The sequence below is a fragment of the Barbus barbus genome (genome assembly GCF_936440315.1).
Source record: "Barbus barbus genome assembly, chromosome: 15".
Classification (NCBI taxonomy): Eukaryota; Metazoa; Chordata; class Actinopteri; order Cypriniformes; family Cyprinidae; genus Barbus; species Barbus barbus.
In genome coordinates, this window is record NC_136743.1 from 13,304,002 (window position 1) to 13,326,397 (window position 22,396).

The window sequence follows — 22,396 nt, forward strand, 5'->3', positions numbered from 1 at the left end:
GTTGATTATATTACTAATTTTAGGTCTTTCCTGCGTCTCAAGGTGCATCCACCCTATCTGCCCTAAATAGTATTAAAAATTACTAATATCGCATAGAATTTAGGATAAAAAGCATGCACATTGCGACGCAGGCTTTGTGTGTGACTAAACCGTGAAACAAACCACGCCCAGATAACGCTCTCACTTTCATATGGAAAGAAGTAGGTGGAGAGTTCGATGTATCAGCCTCTGATTGGCTGCCGCGCCTGTATTGGCGACACGCGCATCTTACCGCTTGTAGCGCGAGCCATGAGAACGACGGCTGCTCTGGTGCTAGGCGGTTCATCAGGAAGAGAGCTAGGTAAGACGGCCTAATTCCACTAAAGTTGCTTATTTACTCATGTTAACTATCTATATATATATATATGTATGATGATCGATGTCTACAAACAAACCTATACCTTATTTACTCGTTTAATTTTGTTCTCTGGACATCTTTCGGATTAACAGGCAAGTTTTACCGGCTGTTAGCTCGCCGGCTAGCTCGTGGTAACCTAGACTAGCGTGTGCCCCTCAGCTAGTTTAACATGTTTTTTTCGGATTCCACTTTAATCTACTAAAGTTACTTATCAGAATTTGGATATAAACTGCAGTTGTTCTATGCCAAGGGAGCAAGATTTACTCGTGATCTGGGGTACACCGGTGTTTTATGGCTAGCGTTAGCATGGTGAAGTGGCTTAGATCTTAGGGCGGGCCTTAGAGTTAACAGACACGCTTTATTCTCTACTCTTTAGCGGCTCCGATATTTCGCTGTTTTATCCGTTGTATGTGCTTTTAACTTCATCGCGATCCCATCGCGATGTAATTTGCCGTGGAGTCTTTGTTTTGCCGGTATCACTTCACCATCACAGTTACTCGCCTACACTGCGTCAGGGAAAAGTACTGGCCGACTCCACGTGAGCCGAGCCGAACCACTGCCCTCTGGTGCCTGCAGTTCGGTGAGACCTTAAAATAATCCTGTGAACAAAGTATACGAGTTTTGACGAATCGATTGTTGATTACACAGGAAGTACGTTTGGGAACAATGTGTACTTTGTAAGGTATTTTTTTCTATAATCCTATAATGGCATCTTTACCTCCAACTGATCTTTTTTTTTTGTCTCTCTCACAGGTTTTCAGAGGTGTTCTGTTCCTGGTATTCACAGTTAAAATGCCATCTGATTTAGCAAAAAAGAAGGCAGCAAAGAAGAAAGAAGCATCCAAAGCTCGTCAGCGTACAAAGAAACCAGAGGATGGAGTGAATGGTGATGCAGAGAAACCCGAGAACCAGCAGAATGGAGAGGCTGAGGTCAATGGTAAGAAACATTCATAGGCAGTCTTAAAGCCTGTTCACAACAAATATGCAATGTGAAAATTTGGTGTGATGAACATTTTAAAACCCCTTAACTGTCACCATCCCGTATACGGGACACCTAACTTTACTTCACTATATTACAATTAAATCCTAATGTAATCATGACAAACTATATATCATTGGAAAGGTCTAAGTCTCCTAAATGGATATTTTACCATTTTTTGTTGTTACAAGTTATGTAGGAACAGTAATAGATTAATTTATGACGAGTGCACCAAGAGTCTGTGATAAATCTACATCATAACAGGAGTTCTGACCTTTGTCAAAGTCTTTATTTCCTTGCCTTTTTCCCTATCACATGTTTTAGCAATCATCATATGTTATATACCATTTGAAAGCTTAAAATCTCAATTCATCCTGTGAAAACCTTTTTGAAATCAGACATTGCGTTACCATAGAAATGGTACTTCAAAATGTTTTAGCAGTCTCCTCCCCCTTAGCGGGGGTGTCATATTACAAAATGTATTACGGTCTTTTAGAATCAAAACTTTTTATAATCTTGACAAAATACATATCGTTGGAAAGGTCAGAGTCTCAAGATTCCATATTTGGTGTTTATATTGTTATAGATGTAACATTGAGAGAGAAATTTATAGATTTGTGACAGAAATGCATCAACAAAAAATTAAATGGAGTTTGAATGGCACCCGGTGGCTGTTTTTGGTATAACGCCTAAACAAAATTGCATATGAACCTCTTTTTTTTTTTTTTTTTTCAAATTTATTTTTTTTTTTCAAATCAACTTCAAATTTGGAACACAACTTATGTACACATGGCTTTAATTTTATAGCAATTTTAGATTTTTAACTATTTAAAATATTTATATAAAATAAAAATAGTATAATTTGTTTTACAGTAAATTTAAACTTCTATAACTTTTTAATACTTTAATCTTTCTCTTCTGTAATAATCTGCTAATTGTCTTCTTTAAAAAGAGACCAACCTTAGGTCTGTATTCAAAAGCGTTCATGAATTATAATAATTTAAGTTTGCATTAGGGCTGTAACGTCCCAGTCGATTAATTGGTCGATATGGTCTGGTTCGACCAAAAATCTGATTGGTCGATTTTTTGCCGCGCTCATTTCATCAGTTTGGCCGCGCTCATTTCATCAGGTGGAAAGCACTAATGGGGGTGTTTTCAGAGCACCCCTGTTTCACAGGTAACAGTCTGTTTTCAGAACACCCCCATTGTTTTCACTTTTTTTGGATTAGCCCAACCCACTGGAGAAAAGAGACAGATAAGTAGGCTTTAGAAGGTTTGATGCTGAATATTATTTATTTAATAATAAGCTAGTGTAAAAACAAGAAGCTGTCTCCTTCCAAAGAACCAGTGTTAATTTCGTTAACGAAGAGGACGACGAAAAATATTCGTTAACGAACCTTTTTTCTGTGACTAAGACGAGAAGTTGACGAGATAAAATTAATATCTGATGATAAAAACTATGACGAAATGTATGCGCGTCTTCGTTAACGAGACGAGACGGGACTAAAATGTTATTTGAGGACTACCGGACATTCAAAATACATCCTATAGGCTAAGTTGACTGTCTTGTCTTTTAAAATGTGCGTCCCTGTCACTGGATCGCAATCAGATGAGGGGCGTTTGTATATCTAGTCAGAGTATGGCAGCCGCAGTGGGCGGATACGCTACCAAAACGCAAACTAGCGATCTGAAACAATGGCCTCAGCAACTGAATGGTTATAGGGATAGGGTGACCAGACATCCCGTTTTTCCCAGGAGTCACAATTCGTTGTTGATTAACTTAAAGTTAGTGAAGGCGCGATAGGCGGAATCACTCTGATAGAAGTGCTCCACTTTCTCAGTTCTCACACAGCGCGCGATCAGTTCTCACAATATTGCGCAATTGCGCTGTGCCCACTGTTTGTGTTAGTTTTGAGCCTAAGATGCTTTATTTTTCAGTTATGCACTTTATTTGGTTTCTGCTCTTGTTTGTTTAATAAATATTCCTTTGTTATTAAAGTGGACGCGCCTTTTGTGTTTATTAAGAGTAAAAGCTTTAAGTCTATTCGTGTCTCAGCCGCGAAGCTGAGCTCTTATGTTCAGCCTCGCTCTGTGCGAGCTGCGCAGAGCGGCTGAAATGATAGTGTCTGACAGTTATACTTATAACATATGACAAAAATAATTTTCTAAATTATGTTGCACATTCCTCAAAAGTTCTTGTGATATCACTAGTTGACAACATAGTACTGTTTTCAGAAATCACAGGCTATGATATTGCGCAGATGCACCGCTGTCAGAGACGACAGACTCGTGTGTCACTCATTTCAGTGCAAAATAATTAGGTCAAAAACGATTTAATATACTGCAAATAGCCTATTAGTTTTTTATGTTTATTTATAATTAATTTAGGCAGACAACAAGGCTACCAAGTACTGAGCACAGTGCGTATCTAATTAATGTAACATACGTTTTTTTTCTCCACAACGTCATTTTTAGTCGATTTTTAGTCGAAAGTTTCAGGACTTCAGTCGACCAAGATTTTCTTTGGTTGATTACAGCCCTAGTTTGCATAGTGCACTTTTTCGTGAATTTTCAAAAATGGGGATGACAGCTAAGGGATTAAATTGATTGAATGTCTATTAATGTGTCTGGGCAGACTCCTTTTTTTTTGTTTTTTAAATGAAGAAAAATTTGTTTTTGGTCATGTGCCCTGCTGTTACATAAAACCATGACTTGGTGGCACTCGCAAACAGGATATTGCTAAATCACAGTGAATAACTGAAATAATGTAAAGCCGTCTATTTTCTCTCTGTATCTGTGTTATTTGATAAACCTCATAGCGGATTGAAAAAACAGCTGTTTGAATAATGTTAATACTGTTTGCTTCATTGCTACGCTACTGACAATAGACAATGGATTTCGCACATTTGCTAGGATATTTCTGCTTTTCTATAAGAGCCTCTACTGGCTTTTTAGTTCAGCCTGTCTTATTTTTGTATGCATTGGTGTGAATAGGCATTGCATGTGCTTTTATTAAAAATGTTTCAAAACCTGATACTCATCTTCCTTAACCCATTTGATTATTCCTTTTTTTCCTTTTTACAGGGGTTGCCAGTTTGACGAAGGAGCTGGATGAGTTTGAGCTGAAAAAAACCGAGGCTCGAGCAGTGACTGGCGTGCTGGCGTCTCATCCCAACAGCACTGATGTGCACATCAGCAGCTTGTCTCTCACCTTTCACGGACAGGAGCTGCTCAGTGACACTAGTTTGGAGCTCAACTCTGGCCGTCGGTATGGCCTTATCGGACTCAATGGAACTGGTAAACGAACACTCTGTTCATGTTGAGCTAATAGATCTCTTTGTAACTTTAGAAGTGACTTTAATTGACAGACTCATAGATGACTGACTTGTATCTAAATCTTTGTGTAGGCAAATCCATGCTGCTGTCTGCGATTGGTCACAGGGAGGTGCCAATTCCAGAGCACATTGATATCTACCATCTGACCCGTGAGATGGCTCCCAGTGAGAAGACTGCTCTGGAGTGTGTGATGGAGGTAGATGAAGAGAGGATCAAGCTGGAGAGAGAGGCTGAAAGGCTCGCTCATGAGGACTGTGAGTTTCACCAACTCTGATCAAATGCAAACGGCTTGATAGGTTTTGATAGGATTAGTTCACCTAGAAATGATGATTGGCATTTACTTGTTCTACGTGAATTGTTTAATACCAAGACGTCTGAGAACCAGTGACAGTAAGGATAAACGTGTAATGAAGGTGGTTAATGAACATTTTCTCATTTTGCTGGAGAATAATTTCTTTAATAGGTCAGATCAGATTGAAAACCTTCCACGTTTTCATAGGAACTGTTTTTGTAACAGCCTCCTTTCCTAGGCGTGGTATATTGGACATCTCAGCTTGAGAAGGCTCCTTAATTCTGTTCAGTTTTTAAGGAATCTCATGGTTGAGGAACACTTATTTGTAATTTGTGAATTTAATTATTTACATTTGTCAAACTTTAGCTGCATGTGAGAAGCTGATGGAGCTGTATGAGCGTTTGGAGGAGCTGGATGCTGATAAAGCCGAGATGAGGGCCTCGCGGATCCTTAACGGTCTGGGCTTCACTACTGCTATGCAGCAGAAGAAACTCAAAGACTTCAGCGGTGGCTGGAGGATGCGTGTTGCTCTTGCTCGGTGAGCTTTCAGAATCTTATACCAAAGTTTAGAGCTGCTGGGAGATGATGTAACAAAAGGCCGAATGATAGCACAGTAGCTTTGTGCTAACTGTGCAATGACAAAAACGGTATGAAGCGTATTTTCTGATCCCCGTGCATTTCTATGAATGCATTTGCATATAACTTTCAACCATCTGAACTCATTGTTTTTCTGAAATCTTAAGGGCACTGTTTCTCAAGCCTTTCATGTTGCTTTTGGATGAGCCAACAAACCACCTGGACTTGGATGCATGTGTTTGGCTGGAGGAAGAACTCAGCGAGTAAGTCATTCTATTCAAAACCAAGGCTATGTGAGAATATCGTATAAAATGGTTTATATTTATAATTAGTTTAATGTGGATTGTTGCTGATGAAATGATGTTAACAAAAGGCCGAATTGTAGCTCTTCCATCAAGCATTTTGTTCTTGGTATGGATGGAGCTTTGACAAAAACTAGACCGAAGCGTTTAACTGATCTGTCAGCACAACTCATATGCTGGTTTGTTTGAAGATGTTAGAGTACCACTTTGTTACAGTGCTCTAATCCTAACCTTATAGTAATGCATGTTACAATTAATAATACTTGCACCTCAACAAGCTCACCTTTAAATAAAGTGTCTTGTATTACAAAATGCATTCTGTTGTGATCTAGTTATTTGCAAACGTTATGCTGAGAGCTGTGTGCTCAAGTTTTTCTTTTCTTCCCCTGACAGGTTCAAAAGAATTCTGGTTTTAATATCCCATTCTCAGGATTTCCTTAATGGTGTTTGTACCAACATTATTCACCTGCACCAGCGCAAGCTGAAATATTACACGGTAAAAAGACTAATTTTGTCCCTCCTAAGCCCTTAGGGCTGATTTCTTATTACAAATGTGCCATTTCATTTATCATTCATCCTCTTCTGTAAAGGGTAACTATGACCAGTATATAAAGACCCGAGAGGAACTGGAGGAGAACCAGATGAAGCGTTTTAACTGGGAGCAGGACCAGATAGCACACATGAAGGTAAACTACTGCTACATGTACCTTTTTATAAACATAGAAATCTTCTGTGCCTTTCTCTAACCGCTAATCTTGTGATTTGTTGTGGTTTTCTAAACGTGTTCCTGTTGATCCTCAGAACTACATTGCTCGGTTTGGTCACGGTTCTGCCAAGCTGGCCAGACAAGCTCAGAGCAAAGAGAAGACTTTACAGAAGATGGTTGCCTCAGGTCTTACTGAACGTGTTGTGAATGACAAGGTAATGAAAGAACCATTTCCACTTGATCTCAGGCACAGCAAGCTTTTTTTTTATTTTTTTTTTGCTCTATGCCACATTTCAATTAGTAGCAAAATGGCTCAAGCTACTTTTTCCTTTCAGACCCTGTCATTTTGTTTTCCTCCCTGTGGGAAGATCCCTCCTCCTGTCATTATGGTTCAGAATGTCAGCTTCAAGTATTCTGAAAATATGGTACGCAGGTCTAATAAACAGTACTACATTTTATACCCTTTTGTTGCATCTTTCTCTGGGTTGAGGTACTCACATTTTTTTGTTATAGCCACATATTTATAAGAACCTGGAGTTTGGAATTGACTTGGACACACGGGTGGCCCTTGTGGGTCCCAATGGGGCGGGCAAGTCTACTTTGCTGAAGCTCCTCACTGGAGAGGTAAGGCACATTTTAACAAATGGAATTCCATTTGGTGTTCACACATTTTATGTAATTTGCAGTCTTTAGTATTGTGCTTTATAAAACATCTCCTCTTTCAGCTCCTTCCCACAGATGGTATGATTAGAAAACACTCCCATGTGAAGATTGGACGATATCATCAGGTCTGTTGGCTTGACCATTTGACATTTATGTAGTACTATAGTAATTATAATAGATCAGAGTGATAAGTGAAGATAATGGCACTAACTTAAATGACCAAATGAATAACTTTATTTTTAACTTTAAAATACCACCAAATAATTTGAGATTAGTGGCTTTAGACTGGTTTAATAGTATTAACTTTTGATTCTTTCTCTAGCATCTAACAGAGCAACTGGAACTTGACCTTTCACCTCTGGAATATATGATGAAGTGTTACCCTGAGATTAAGGAGAGGGAAGAAATGAGGAAAATCATTGGCCGCTATGGACTCACTGGCAAACAGCAGGTAGAGTTTTTTTTTTTTAAGCTTTATATTAAAAGGGTCCTAGTATGCTTTTTCACTTTTTGAATTTTAGTCAGTGTGTAGTGTGTATGTTTGGGCATAAAACGATCTCCAAATTTGCAAATCTCAAAGTCCACTCCAAAGGGAGATATTTAGTTTTTAAAAAAATCCCTTTTCAAGAACTACAACGAACGGCTCGTTTGGACTACAACGTTGTTTTCCTGTATTTGTGATATCACAAATTGTAAATCCCACCTACAGAAATTTGAATGGTTGGGGGGGTGGGGAGAATGCTTAGTTGAGCACTGCAGGTTTCAAAATCGAAACCCAGTGCAGCTCCTCCCGCTGGCAGAGAATTAATTTGCATATATATGCCGCCACAAATAGTGCAAGTCTGTGGGACTATGGTATAAATAAATTCAACTGTATAACAGTTTCAGTGCAATTCATGTTATAATGTTAGAATTAAAGAATAAACAATACATATTACCGTTGCACTTATGAGAGCATGTTCTAGTACACCCCCAAAACAAAATCAAGACTTTGTAAAATAGCATAATAGGACCCCTTTAACCTGAAAATAAATTCTACTTTATTTATTGACGTGTTCCTTTTTAAACTAGGTGAGTCCTATTAGGAATCTGTCCGATGGGCAGAAGTGCCGTGTCTGCTTTGCCTGGCTGGCCTGGCAGAATCCCCACATGCTCTTTCTTGATGAGCCGACCAATCACCTTGACATTGAAACTATTGACGCTCTGGCTGAAGCCATCAATGAATTTGAGGGTGGAATGATGCTGGTCAGCCACGACTTTAGACTTATTCAGCAGGTAATGTGATCTTGCCCATTTTGTACATTTAACTATCATTTTATATCTGTCAAGCTAATGCAGTTGACATGAGGTATTTTTTTTATTTTGTTGTAATATTGGTTTCTTTCCTTGCAGGTGGCTCAGGAGATCTGGGTTTGTGAAAAGCAGACCATCACAAAATGGAGCAGGGGCATTCTGGCCTACAAGGAACATCTAAAATCAAAAATCGACAAACAGATGCATGGTTTATAGCCAATAGAGCCCCCATAGAAGGCAGTTCCAACATCTCTGCCAACCAGAATATTGCTATCCAGGAAATACAAGCATGCTGGCTAGACTGCAGTTTCAGTACCACCTTTAACACCCGAGTCAGTCACTGGAGTTTCCAGTGGAAGTAGCTGTCTTTTCTTTTTTTGTGTTAATATGCATCACAGTATTTGGACTTTACCTTCGAAAAACCTATTAAAATTTAAGGGTGTGCACTTAAATTTTTTGTACTAGAACAGGGAAGGTCAATAGGACAAATATGAACGATAAAGTAAACTTCAAGAACTCAGTTTTATTTTATCAAATATTGTTTAAAGCTGTATTTGCAATAATGATATCTAATTAAAAGCGTACATTTATTGATTTGGCTTCTACAGTTTTTTTTTTCAATCTATCCATTTTGCTCAAGATGTATTGCCTTGGTTTCTACATTACAGAACCAAGAGTACTATGGTTTAGTGTCTGCATAGCTGAAAGATTCCATTCTCAGGCTTTGTAATAAAAATGGGATTATTACATGTATGTCTTTTTAAATATTTTAAAAAATGTTAAATAACGGAAAAGGTGGCTATAATTTATAACCATTAAAGACATTTTTACCTTGGTATATATTGTTGAATAGTGTGACCATGTGTTTCAACAGAGAAAAAATAGCTACGTTTAGTTTTTAATTAAAGGTAAGATTCATTCAGTATAACATTTATTTTTAATTCTAAAAAGCACGGATTTCTACCCCGAAAATGTGCATTTATGGATATATTGCCATCGTTTATTTTTCTGATTTGTGTGACCAACAGCACGTTTTCGCTGTAAAATATTTACTCAATATGTTCAATAATAAATGCAGTACATTTCGCTAAAACTTCTACAAGCATAGATACTTTCCTATGATTCGCGTTATTCATTTCCGGAAACACCGGATGTACGTCATTACATGATTGAGTACATTGTTTTTACTTGGGGTTCTCAAGTGTCACGTTAGCTGTTACAGTAAGGTAAGTTGAAATACAGAGCTTAATTTACAACTAATTAATTTGGACATACGTTTTAAAGTAATTTCTAGCAACGTTATTCTTATATGCGCTAATCATCATTAGTCGACTCCTGCACGACAGAATGGGCTTGAAAAGTGTCATCGATGTGCTAGCTAAGCTAAGCGCTGTCAGTCCTGTCACTGCTGCTGACTTTAGTGTGACCGACAGTAACGTTACTCATTAAGACTAATACTTTAGGATTAGAGACTGTTGTGCGGTCTATTTGACAGCTTTGCAATCACTAGCCTGGTCAAAATCTAAACTGATGTTCAGTGTTTATTATTGATAGATAACACAACATTTTTTCACAGTACAATTAACCATGTAAATGCTACTGTTAATATTTGATGCATACATTTTTAAAGCCGCCTCAAAATGATCACCACTTCGCAAAAAAAAAAAAAACCGGGGAAAACACTTCTGCACAATCTCCTACATGACTTATGTCACCTGATTGCTTTTTAGCAAGAAAAATAACATTTAGTATAATTTTAAAAACGTCCATCTTCAGGGTGTGGTAGACGTGACTTTTTGCTGCGAAATCTTTCAGAATTTTTAACAGTAGATGTAAGAATAACTTATATTGATATTACATTTTAAGATAAACATTTAATGTACTGGAGCCACTTAAGTTTGCTTGATTATCCAAATCATGTTAAAATGTGAGTATTAAGTATTATACTTCAGGCTTTTGAGGAACGTTTATTTGTCTCAGTTATCACTGTATTGCATTGCATTATTTGTTTTGCCCCCCACAATAAATACTACATAGCTTTGATCATAAAACTAAGCATTTAAATATCATCTTACTAAGACTCCGTATGAAACAGGTATTTTTTTTCTCCTCAAGTGTGTGCCCTATATTCTGTCTATATCATATTGTATGGGCCATAAAAGCCTGATGCACCAAATATGATACAAAACATATTCAAACATTTTTAGATTTTCTATTAACTTTGTGTAAAGGTTTTAAGGATCCTTAAATCAGGAAAGGATCCAAGTGTTAGGCTCATAATGAATTCATGTGGTGAAGAGTTGCAAAGTTCCATTGGTATTGGGGCATAAAATATTAAAGTAAGCCGGGGTGCTCAAGTATCTAGTTGTGATTCCATCCTCAGATGATTTTTTTCATTGTGTCTTTCATGTATTGTTTTACAGTAGACCATGAGTCTGCCAGCAGCCCCACCCAGCTATGCTGAAGCTACAGCAGGAGATAAAGAACAAGGAAGTGGTAGCTTCACTTACGCCTCCCAGCCGCCCCCAATGCCACCCCCAAACATGCCTGTGCACCCCAGCTGGGCTTATGTGCATCCCGGCCCCAGTAAATTACCATTTATTGTAATATCTTTAGTTATAGATGCAGAAGTTTTGGTAATAAGCAAGGAGCATTATCTTTGATGTCTTTCTTCTCTGTTTGAACAATTTTAATAGTGCAAAATGTCTGTTTAGGTCCAGGATATTCCAATGCGTATGCTGCAGACATGTCCTCACCCTTCTCTGACCCGAGCTCCAGCAGCAGCTTCGACGGCCTCAGTGGAAACAACTGGGAGGACAAGAATATCCGCCGCATGTTCATCAGGAAGGTGTGAAAGTCCTGATTCAATTGTTTTTCCATTTGCAGCAGAAATTATGTGTCAGTAAGACAGTACTAATGTTAATGTTTCAAATGAATGCTGTTCTTTTGAAATGTACATTCATCAAGGAATTCTTTCAAATGTATCACAGTTTCCTCAAAAATATTTGAGAGCACAACTGTTTTTAACAATGATAATAATAAGAAATATTTCTTCAGCACCAAATTAGCATTTTAGAATGATTTCTGAAGGATCATGCCACACTAAAGGTTGGAGTAATGGCTGCTGAAAATTCAGCTTGGCAACTTTTGCAATTACAACTTAAGATATATTAAAATAGAAAACAGCTATTTTAAATTGTAATAATATTTCACAATATTACTGTTTTACAGTATTTTTTTATCAAATAAATAATGATGAGCATAAGAGATGTCCTTCAAAAATATGACTCAAAAACAAGCAGAATGTATTCCGGAACATTTTTGAATGGTAATGTATAAAAATTCTAGTCATGAAAAGCATGTATTTCATTTGCAGGTTTTCTGTATCCTCATGGTTCAGCTCATGGTCACATTTAGTGTGGTGTCACTCTTCACATTTTGGTAAGTGATACACACATCAGAGTACAAGACACAACCCCATGTTATCCATTTATCTCACTTTTAAAAGAAAGCACTGTAACTGATAACCGTTCTGTGTTTCACAGTGAACCAGTCCGGAAGTTTGTACAGTACAATCGAGTTTTCTATCTGACCTCGTAGTAAGTGACTGAATTATACACTGTTCTAATTCCTCATTAGAGGTTTTGAGACTTTTTGTTTGAATTATATTTACCCTGTTAGTGACACTGCTTTGTTTTTGTCCAGCATGACTTTCATGGGAACATACCTGATGCTTGTATGCAGTACTAATGCACGGTAAGAAGATACTTTTTATTATACATTCTGCTTGTTTTTGAGTTTGAGACCAGCATAGGAGATGTTTGCTCACATAGGATGATATTTTGCATGATGTTCCATTATGTTCTTCTACCTGGTCTGAGTTTGAGCCTACTGATTTGATTTCATGTAATAAAATTGTTGGTCACCTAAAACCAACTATCTGCCCTCAAGATATAATTCCTCCTCTTTTTCTTAGACAAATCATGGACACAGTTGGTTCTGGTCTGTTATTGGTTATTAACAAATGTTTGTATACTGGTTCCTTCCCTAACAGTCTTAAATGTGCTGTGGTGATATCTTAAAAAAAACAAACCTGGATCCTTCCTCTTTTACCAATTTTCATCCTATTCCTAATCTACCCTTTATCTCAAAGATCCTTGAGAAAATGGTCTTGACTCAATTGCAATCTTATCTGACTGCTAATTCTGTTCATGAGATGTTTCAATCTGGCTTTAAAGCTTTACACAGTACTGAATCTGCCCTTTTTAGAGTCTCAAGTGATATCTTTACAGAAACTGACTCTGGGAAATCCATGGCTTTAGTTTTATTAGATCTGAGTGCTGCTTTTGATTTGGTTGATCACGAGGTCCTGTTGACACATTTAGACTTACAGTGGTTCCGTTCCTATCTGACCAAAATAAGTTTTAATGTTTGTATTGGTCATCAGTCTTCCTCTAGTATACCTCTTAATTGTGGAGTGCCACAGGGATCAATCCTTGCACCAGTATTGTTTACCCTGTATATGCTACCTCTGGGTTAAATTTTTAACAAATATAAAGTATCCTTTCATCTATATGCTGATGATACTCAGATCTACTTTCCTTTAAAGCACAATGATAAAAACGGCCTACAATCGCTGTTGGCCTGTCTAGAAGAATTTAAGCTTTGGCTGTCAAGTAAAGAAACTCAGTGTGCTAGAAATCTGGGCGTTCTATTTGATCATAACTTAAAATTTGATAAACAGATAAATTCTGTTGTAAAATCATGTTTTTATAATCTCCGTCAACTTTCTAAAGTAAAACCCTTTTTATCACAGAGTAATTTCCAAACGGTGATCCATGCTTTTGTAACAACTCGCCTAAATTATTGCAATTCACTTTATTACAGTGTTTCTCAGTCTTCTCTCTCCCGTCTACAGCCTAGTGCAAAATGCAGCTGCTAGACTTCTTTGTGGTACCCGCAAGTATGAGCCAGTAACCCCTATCTTATAAGCATTGCACTGGCTACCCATTAAATATAGAATTGATTTTAAAATTCTTCTATTTGTGTATAAAGCCCTTAACAATTTGGCCCCTCAGTACCTGACAGACTTGCTTCATCCATACACCCCATCTACTCATCGTGCCTAGATGTAGACTTAAAAAACGAGGTGATCGCGCTTTTGCGACTGCAGGTCCGAAACTCTGGAATAGTCTACATCTTCTTATCAGACTAGCCCCCTCTATTTCTGCTTTCAAGTCTGCTCTAAAGAGGTACAGTTGGGCAAAAAAGTATTTAGTCAGCCACCAATTGTGCAAGTTCTCTCACTTAAAAAGATGAGAGAGGCCTGTAATTTTCATCATAGGTACACTTCAACTATGAGAGACAGAATGGGGGGAAAGAATCCAGGAAATCACATTGTAGGATTTTTAATGAATTAATTGGTCAATTCCTCTGTAAAATAAGAATTTGGTCACCTACAAACAAGCAAGATTTCTGGCTCTCACAGACCTGTAACTTCTTCTTTAAGAGGCTCTGTCCTCCACTCGTTACCTGTATTAATGGCACCTGTTTGAACTCGTTATCAGTATAAAGGACACCTGTCCACAACCTCAAACAGTCACACTCCAAACTCCACTATGGCCAAGACCAAAGAGCTGTCGAAGGACACCAGAAACAAAATTGTAGACCTGCACCAGGCTGGGAAGACTGAATCTGCAATAGGCAAGCAGCTTGGTGTGAAGAAATCAACTGTGGGAGCAATTATTAGACAATAGAAGACATACAAGACCACTGATAATCTCCCTCGATCTGGGGCTCCACGCAAGATCTCACCCCGTGGGGTCAAAATGATCACAAGAACGGTGAGCAAAAATCCCAGAACCACACGGGTGGACCTAGTGAATGACCTGCAGAGAGCTGGGACCAAAGTAACAAAGGCTACCATCAGTAACACACTACGCCGCCAGTGACTCAAATCCTGCAGTGCCAGACGTGTTCCCCTGCTTAAGCCAGTACATGTCCGGGCCCGTCTGAAGTTTGCTAGAGAGCATTTGGATGATCCAGAAGAGGATTGGGAGAATGTCATATGGTCAGATGAAACCAAAATAGAACTTTTTGGTAAAAACTCAAATCGTCGTGTTTGGAGGAGAAAGAATGCTGAGTTGCATCCAAAGAACACCATACCTACTGTGAAGCATGGGGAGTGGAAACATCATGCTTCGGGGCTGATTTTCTGCAAAGGGACCAGGACGACTGATCCGTGTAAAGGAAAGAATGAATGGGGCCATGTATCGTGGGATTTTGAGTGAAAACCTCCTTCCATCAGCAAGGGCATTGAAGATGAAACGTGGTTGGGTCTTTCAGCATGACAATGATCCCAAACACACCGCCCGGGCAACAGAGTGGCTTCGTAAGAAGCATTTCAAGGTCCTGGAGTGGCCTAGCCAGTCTCCAGATCTCAACCCCATAGAAAATCTTTGGAGGGAGTTGAAAGTCCGTGTTGCCCAGCGACAGCCCCAAAACATCACTGCTCTAGAGGAGATCTGCATGGAGGAATGGGCCAAAATACCAGCAACCGTGTGTGAAAACCTTGTGAAGACTTACAGAAAAAGTTTGACCTCTGTCATTGCCAACAAAGGGTATATAACAAAGTACTGAGATGAACTTTTGTTATTGACCAAATACTTATTTTCCACCATAATTTGCAAATAAATTATTTAAAAATCAGACAATGTGATTTGCTGGATTCTTTCCCCCATTCTGTCTCTCATAGTTGAAGTGTACCTATGATGAAAATTACAGGCCTCTCTCATCTTTTTAAGTGGGAGAACTTGCACAATTGGTGGCTGACTAAATACTCTTTTGCCCAACTGTATCTCTTCTCTCTAGCTTTTAGTACCCCGTGATTATTGGTTGAATTGTTGTTTTGTTAGTGCTGTGTTTTAAATTTGATAGTCTTGTTGTAGCCATCTTATTTTTGTGCTTTTTATTCTACCCTGTACAGCACTTTGGTCAACCTTGGTTGTTTTGAAATGTGCTTTACAAATAAAAATTGTATTGTATGTGGGATTTCAGGCACTCTGAGCTTCTTTAATATCCATCACTTATCTGTCAGTGTTTGTTTCATCTACAGACGAAGATACCCTACGAATATGATCCTTCTAGCCATTTTTGTAAGTAATCTCATTGTCTCATTGATAATAAACACTCATTTATAATAAGTATAATAAGTATTCCCTATCCTTTAACATTTTTAACCACCAGAAAAAGAAAGTGTTGAATATTCTTGCTTTATTTTCAGACTTTGGCAATGTCCTATATGGCGGGGATGCTAGCCAGGTAAGAAAAACTTAATATTTAAACTTATTACCTTATATTCTATTAATATAAAACACAAAGCACTGCTAGAGGTGAAATATGCTTCATAAATTTATTTTTTTCATTTTAAGCTCTCTGAACTGAGAAAATGTTAGTGGATGTGTGTGTGGTTCAGGTATACCCTATGTTATGGGGACAGAATGTCCCACAAAGATTGCAATATCCAAAATCCTTGTCCTTGTAGGGACATTTTTTGGTCTCTATAAGGAAAACAGCTTATAAATCACACAGATTTAAGTTTTTTTTTTTTGAAGATCTAAAAATGGGTAATGGGATAAAAATACAGTTCATTAAGTAGAAAAACCATTACGTCCATGGATACATCCAGTGTGTGTGTGTGTATACGTGTGGAATTTGCAGCACTACTTTCAGTTTTTAATTTCATTCTTTTTCTATCTTCAGCTACCATAATACCAAAGTTGTGATGATGTGTGTGGGCATCACAGCACTGGTGTGTCTGGCCATCACGCTCTTCTGTTTCCAATCTAGGGTGAGATCATTTTGTCCTAAACAGCTTCTTTCAAGTGCTTCATTTATGTGTAATATGATAGTGTTGTCTTCTGTCATCTAGGTTGACTTCACCACCTGTCATGGATTACTTTTCTCCCTCATGATGGTGCTGATGATCACCGGGCTTTTACTGTTCTTCACCGCACCATTTGGATATGTAAGCTGCTTGTAAACCCTTAATAGATATTTAAGTACTAGATCACTTTGAAGCTGTCACTATAATCCTGTGTCATAATCACTTAGATATACTTTTTACCTTTTATCTTTTTAAAATAAGTGACCTTGGATCACAATTTTATTTTTAGAAATTGAGATTTATACATCACCTGAAAGCTGAATAAATAAGCTTTCCATTGATGTATGGATGATTTGAATATCTGGAATCTGAAGGTGCAAAAAAAAATCTAAATATTGAGAAAATCACCTTTAAAGTTGTCCAAATGAAGCTCTTAGCAATGCATATTATTAATCAAAAATTAAGTTTTGATGTATTTACAGTAGGAAATTTACAAAATATCTTCATGGAACATGATCTTTAAATTAATGTCCTAATGATAACAAAATAAGAAAAATAAATAATTTTGACCCATACAATGTATTTTTGGCCATTTGCTACAAATATACCTCAGCGACTTAAGACTGGTTTTGTGGTCTTGTGTCACATATGTACACTGTAAAAAATGATCGTAATTTTACTGGCAAGTAAGTCCATAAAAATACGGCCTAATGTACTGTGGTAATATTGCAGAATTTTCTGTATTGAATTTTTACAGGTGTTTTACCTATACTTCGAATAGCACATTGCATTGTGTTTTAGGGTTAAATTAAATGTCTGTAAATTTAATATAATATGTACTGGAATTTTCTGTGGATATTTTTCTTACAGTGTATGGTAAAAACTAGGGATGGACGATATTGGATTTTTGCCGATATCCGATGTGCCAATATTTTTCAACTTATTTTTGGCCGATGCCGATACCGATATATTTCCTTTTGTTTGGAAACAACACCAAGTCTCTCCTGTGCAGAAATGATAAGGAAAAATATTTTTAATTTTGGTTAGTTTTTAACAAGAACTTATTTGTTAAAATTAAATAAAACATAATGAAGTTTTTTTTTTACAGTACATTGACGCTTTGAAAATAACTATAAATAAACTGTAATAAATACATCTATCAATCGCTGCATTTTTCCCCCCCAGAAAGATGCAGTGTTAACCCTAACATTTTATTTTAAGATTTAACATTTGTAGATGGTCTAAAGCAAAAGAGTTGTAAAAATTCAGAAAATCTTTTAGAGCTTATGATTTGTTTAAAAAATAAAACATATTACACATGAATGAATAAATCAGTATATATGAAATTGTGTAATTTACAAGTGTCATGTTTGTTTGTTTTTTTTTTGTTTTTTTTTTAAATTATTAATTTTTTTATTTTTTCATGTAAGCTATAGCTTCTAGGGATGTGCATCTCCATAACTGAGGCCGATGCATAGCCAACGATACGGTACATTGAAGATACATATGAAGCAGCTAGCGATGCGATGCACCCCTATTACCATGCAGTGCGATTCGATTTCAATTCAACACCATGCGATTTAACAAAGATCAACCTCAGTCACTGTGGCTACTTATGCTGGAAAGCTTGTGATGGCGTGGTGATGGCGCAGTGGATAAGACACATGCCTTTGGTGTGAGAGACCCGGGTTCGAATCCACTGTGAGACACCAATGTGTCTCTGAGCAAGACACTTAACCCCTAGTTGCTCCAGAGGCGTGCGACCTCTGACATATATAGCAATTGTAAGTCGCTTTGGATAAAAGCGTCAGCTAAATGAATAAATGTAAATGTAAAGCTAACCTGGTTCAGGGCAGGCAAACTGTCAGGCTAAGCGGAGCTCACTGACCAATAGGAATGCAATAATATTTTCACTGACTCGCTCACATACTATCATAGCCATGCAGCCTTTCTCTCTGGTTTTATAAGAGCTGTACCTTTTATAGTTAGACCAGATAGCATTAGAACATTACAATCACTAAACTAAAAGTTAAAATCACTAAATTAAAACTAAATTTGAACTGCTATAAGTAACACATTAACTCATCTGAGCATAAATGCATATTTGACTCAGAATTATTGCGCTCCTATTTTAGCGTGCAGCAGCGCTCGTCCACTCATGTAAGCCCACTCCTGACAACAAAATGGATACATTTGGCTGGATCCATCACACACCGAACGCGTCATTCTGTGCATGCTTTCACAGATTAAATGCAGCGATCCAAAACAGTCAATCTAATCATCATTCAGACAAAACTTTGCTTCAAGAATGAGCCACACTGCTGATGTGATCTAATCACTAGCACACGCTGAGAACATGTGAGTTAATGTATTCCTCTTATCGGCAAGACATATATCGGCGGAATTTTTCATATCGGGCCGATGCCGATATTTACATTTAAAGCCTTTATCGGCCGATTCCAATATCTGTCCGATAATATCATGCATCCCTAGTAAAAACCTGTTAACGATAAGTTACTTTTGTCTGTGGAAAAACTACTTGTGGGTTACCTTTGATCCATTATGGGACTTTCTCATTAAAGGGATAGTTCACCCAAAAATGAAAATTCTGTCAATAATTACTTGCCCTCATGTTCTAAACCCTTAAGACTTTTGTTCATCTTCTGAACACAAATTAAGATATTTTTGATGCATTCTGAGAGCTCTCTGACCCTCCCACAGACAGCAGTGTAATTAACATCATCAAGGTCCAGAAATGTAGCAAGGAGATCGGTAAAATAATCCATGTGACAACAATTTTACAAAGCTACGAGAATACTTTTTGTACGCAAAGAAAACAAAAATGACAGAATGCATCAGAAATATCTTAATTTGTGTTCAGAAGATGAACGAAGGTCTTACGGGTTTAGAACGACATGAGGGAAGTAATTATTGACGGAATACTTTTTGGGTGAACTATCCCTTTAACACCTGTGTTTTTTGGTGGTTGTTAGTACATTAGAAACTCACAAAACAGATTTTAGTACTTCAGTAGGTTAGTATATTAACATTACACCAGTTAATGTAATATAGGCTTTTAATGTAAATGTAAATTCAATCCGTAAAACCTAAAACATTGCTAATTATAACTATTTTTTTACGGTTTAGTTCTGGCAACGACAGCTGCTGATTTTTTTCTCCACATTTTTTTTTCACAGTGTATGTATTTCCCATGTGCTTCCAGTGAAATAAAAATTATATAATAGTTATTAATATATATTAATCGTTTAGTTTGTACCCAGATTATTTTAGTGTATGCATTTCCCATGTGTTTCCAGTGCAATTTAAAAGAAGCTGATTTGTTTTATATAATAGTTATTAATATATATTAATCATTCTTAATGAATTCTAATTATTATATATTGTCAGATATCATGTTGAAGTCATAATTTTGATATCAATCCAACCATATAGTGTCGTCAACTCAAACATCTGCTTTTGTCTGTGGTTTTAGATACCCTGGTTGCATACTGCTTATGCTGGATTTGGTGCTCTGGTTTTCACTCTGGTTAGTACCCTTTAGCTATGCAATATCGTCATGTTGATGTGCTTCGTACAAGATGTAATTATCCTCTTTTTGTCGTACTTTAGTTTCTGGCGTTTGACATGCAGCTGTTGATCGGCAACAGGCGGTACTCTCTGAACCCAGAGGAGCATGTGTTCGGGGCCATCTGCCTCTACATGGATGTGGTTTACATATTCCTCTTTTTCCTTCAGCTCTTTGGGAGCCGTGAGTGAGGTGCTGTGTCCAGGCTTTAGCCTTTGTCCTCTGTTACACACACACATACACACACACCCACCCACACACCCTTCTCAGTTAATCCAAGGTTTGGTGAGGAGCGAACAGTCTTCCTTCATTCTGTGTGGCAGTTGAAGTTTGATGTGTGCTGTTGTTTTCCTTCTGGTCATGGTTCGGCAGCTCTTTGCACACTTCGTATGCACCATCGCTGCAAGATAACCATGCAACCAATCAGATATATGCTGTTCAGGGTAGACAATCACTGCACATCATTGCACACATGTGTTTTCAGTTAAGTGATTTGAAAAACCTAGGTCATCTGCATTGAATAATGTTTAGAATTCCAGCACACAATAATGAAGAAAAATCAGTGTGTGGGGAATATAGTGACAGTACTTACTTGTCAATGGATATTATCCCTTCGTTTGCACGTTGTATAGTTGAAATTAATCTTAAACCTGACGCATTTCTTTGCCGGCAATCACTAAATGTATAACAGTCCTTTCAACCTAAGTTTCGTCAATCAGCAACATTGTGCAGTGAAATTATACCAGAGCTAGAGAGGCCCGTATGTGACACTTTGAATTGCTTTTTGTGCAATAACCTGCTCTTGAATGGGAGACAGAAGCTGGAGCTTACAGGAACTTGTTGCGGTCAGTAAATATCTTGTGCCTCTGAATGCTGGTTGATAGTGAGAGTTCTGTGTTGTTGTATGCAGCCAACGCAGATTTATAAAAAAAAAAAAAAAATAATAATACTGTGTGCCAAATATAACTCTGTCATGTGACGATGGCGGAGATTTTAATTGCGGCGCTTGGTCCAACAGGTCAGTTGTGAGGTTTACAGTATATGTCTATGAATTGCCTCGTAAATTAATTCGTAAGTGTGTGATGCTTGGGTGTTTTTGCTCATTTCCAAGACATTTGATTGCTAATTTTCTAAGTCACCTTTGAGTAAAATGTCTTAGATACTGAATTATCATGTGCTGACTTATTTGAAAAGAGATGACTTATTACATTCAGAAGAGACAAAAGATAATATAATGTATTTTATGATTTGTTTCAAACACATAGGGCTTATTTTCCATGGGCTTGAGTGTGTTGACATTTTACTTGGGGAACCTTTTCTTAATTCTGAAAACCTCAGTAGGTTTTTAGGTCACACCTCTATTGACATTCCTCTTTGCTTGCAAGCTGTTTCTATAAATGAAACATTAATTTTTTTGATGGATTGGTGTTTCATTTGTCACAGTGGGTTATAAGAGATTTGGGTAGAAAGCCTCACATACCTATATGCTTTATTTCTTGATTTAAGGCTATGCTAACCTACAGTATTGTTACTGAAATGCAGTTTAAAAAACACATTTATGTATTTTCTCATATGTACATTTCACACATGCAACTTTGTTCCTTTTTAGATTAAATGTATAAATGTTTTACAGACACTGAAAGCTTAACATGCTTGGTTTTGAAAGCTATTTTTTCAGAGGAAGGATTTAAATTTGAGGTGATCTGTGTATTTTGTTGTGCAGTTCTTATTGTACATGTGCATATTAAGTGTATATGGATCACCCTATGCCTTTCCTATCTCTCTCTCTGTGCACTTCTGTGTCTACAAATGAATATGTTTAACCGATAATTACTGCATGATCTGTGGTACAGAGACCCACTGTGTGCTAATTTAGAACTGAAAAGCATTCCCTCTTTTTCCTGTTAAAATACTAACGGCCAGTGGGTGATAACAGGATACTGTGTTGTTTTGTAACCTCATCTGTGCTTTAGTAAAATAAATAAACATAACCGTGAATAATAAACTGGTGTGTTGTATGTGTTATTCCTGTTATGCAGTCATTTAAAAAAAAACACCTTTTTTTATATTAAATATTATTTTATGGCTTTTTTGAGCTTTGTTCATGTTTTATATATATATATATATATATTACACTTACAAATTAAAACAATATTCCCAAGGAAGAGGGAAATGTAAATAAATAAAATTTCCAATTGTGATATTAGGATAAAATTAAGCGAATATGTTTGTAATATTTGAAAATGTGATTGTTTAAAATTTATATAAAAATGTGAGACTTCAATATTTTTATTAATAATAGTAAAACTACAGGAATGACCCGTATGTTTGAGCGCAAACAAAGGCATTAAGATAAATTAATAATATAATAAATGCATATT

General features: G+C 37.1%; 2 protein-coding genes across 3 annotated transcripts; both read left to right on the plus strand.

The window, feature by feature from the left end:
- The first annotated feature begins 269 nt into the window (after positions 1-269).
- Positions 270-9,641, plus strand: LOC306880996 (ATP-binding cassette sub-family F member 2-like). Of its 2 annotated transcripts, none has more exons than XM_079434793.1 (15): positions 270-340; positions 1,151-1,334; positions 4,461-4,673; positions 4,784-4,966; positions 5,371-5,542; positions 5,748-5,843; positions 6,276-6,378; positions 6,473-6,568; positions 6,684-6,803; positions 6,924-7,013; positions 7,102-7,212; positions 7,314-7,376; positions 7,574-7,702; positions 8,323-8,526; positions 8,644-9,641. In XM_079434793.1, the coding sequence occupies exons 2-15, from the start codon at positions 1,190-1,192 to the stop codon at positions 8,758-8,760; spliced, it is 1,842 nt and encodes a 613-aa protein (XP_079290919.1). In that variant the 5' UTR covers positions 270-340; positions 1,151-1,189; the 3' UTR covers positions 8,761-9,641. The 2 variants fall into 2 exon arrangements, with proteins under 2 accessions (XP_079290919.1, XP_079290920.1); XM_079434794.1 differs by having other exon boundaries at positions 277-977.
- A 49-nt stretch (positions 9,642-9,690) lies between these two features.
- LOC306881501 (protein lifeguard 2-like) lies at positions 9,691-22,017 on the plus strand. Its single transcript, XM_079435643.1, has 12 exons — positions 9,691-9,770; positions 10,968-11,130; positions 11,259-11,392; positions 11,921-11,985; positions 12,090-12,143; positions 12,250-12,300; positions 15,659-15,698; positions 15,827-15,864; positions 16,306-16,393; positions 16,475-16,570; positions 19,923-19,976; positions 20,060-22,017. The coding sequence occupies exons 2-12, from the start codon at positions 10,974-10,976 to the stop codon at positions 20,204-20,206; spliced, it is 924 nt and encodes a 307-aa protein (XP_079291769.1). The 5' UTR covers positions 9,691-9,770; positions 10,968-10,973; the 3' UTR covers positions 20,207-22,017.
- The last annotated feature ends 379 nt before the right edge of the window (positions 22,018-22,396 follow it).

What these genes read in the sequence shown, in the direction of transcription:
- LOC306880996 (XM_079434793.1), top strand. Translation starts at nt 1,190, where the DNA reads ATGCCATCTGATTTAGCAAAAAAGAAGGCAGCAAAGAAGAAAGAAGCA. An exon ending in ATGCGTGTTGCTCTTGCTCG is followed by an intron (nt 5,543 to 5,747) that starts GTGAGCTTTCAG and finishes TGAAATCTTAAG; the next exon opens with GGCACTGTTTCTCAAGCCTT. An exon ending in GCAAGCTGAAATATTACACG is followed by an intron (nt 6,379 to 6,472) that starts GTAAAAAGACTA and finishes TCTTCTGTAAAG; the next exon opens with GGTAACTATGACCAGTATAT.
- LOC306881501 (XM_079435643.1), top strand. Translation starts at nt 10,974, where the DNA reads ATGAGTCTGCCAGCAGCCCCACCCAGCTATGCTGAAGCTACAGCAGGA. An exon ending in GTATGCAGTACTAATGCACG is followed by an intron (nt 12,301 to 15,658) that starts GTAAGAAGATAC and finishes TTTCATCTACAG; the next exon opens with ACGAAGATACCCTACGAATA. An exon ending in ATGGCGGGGATGCTAGCCAG is followed by an intron (nt 15,865 to 16,305) that starts GTAAGAAAAACT and finishes TTCTATCTTCAG; the next exon opens with CTACCATAATACCAAAGTTG.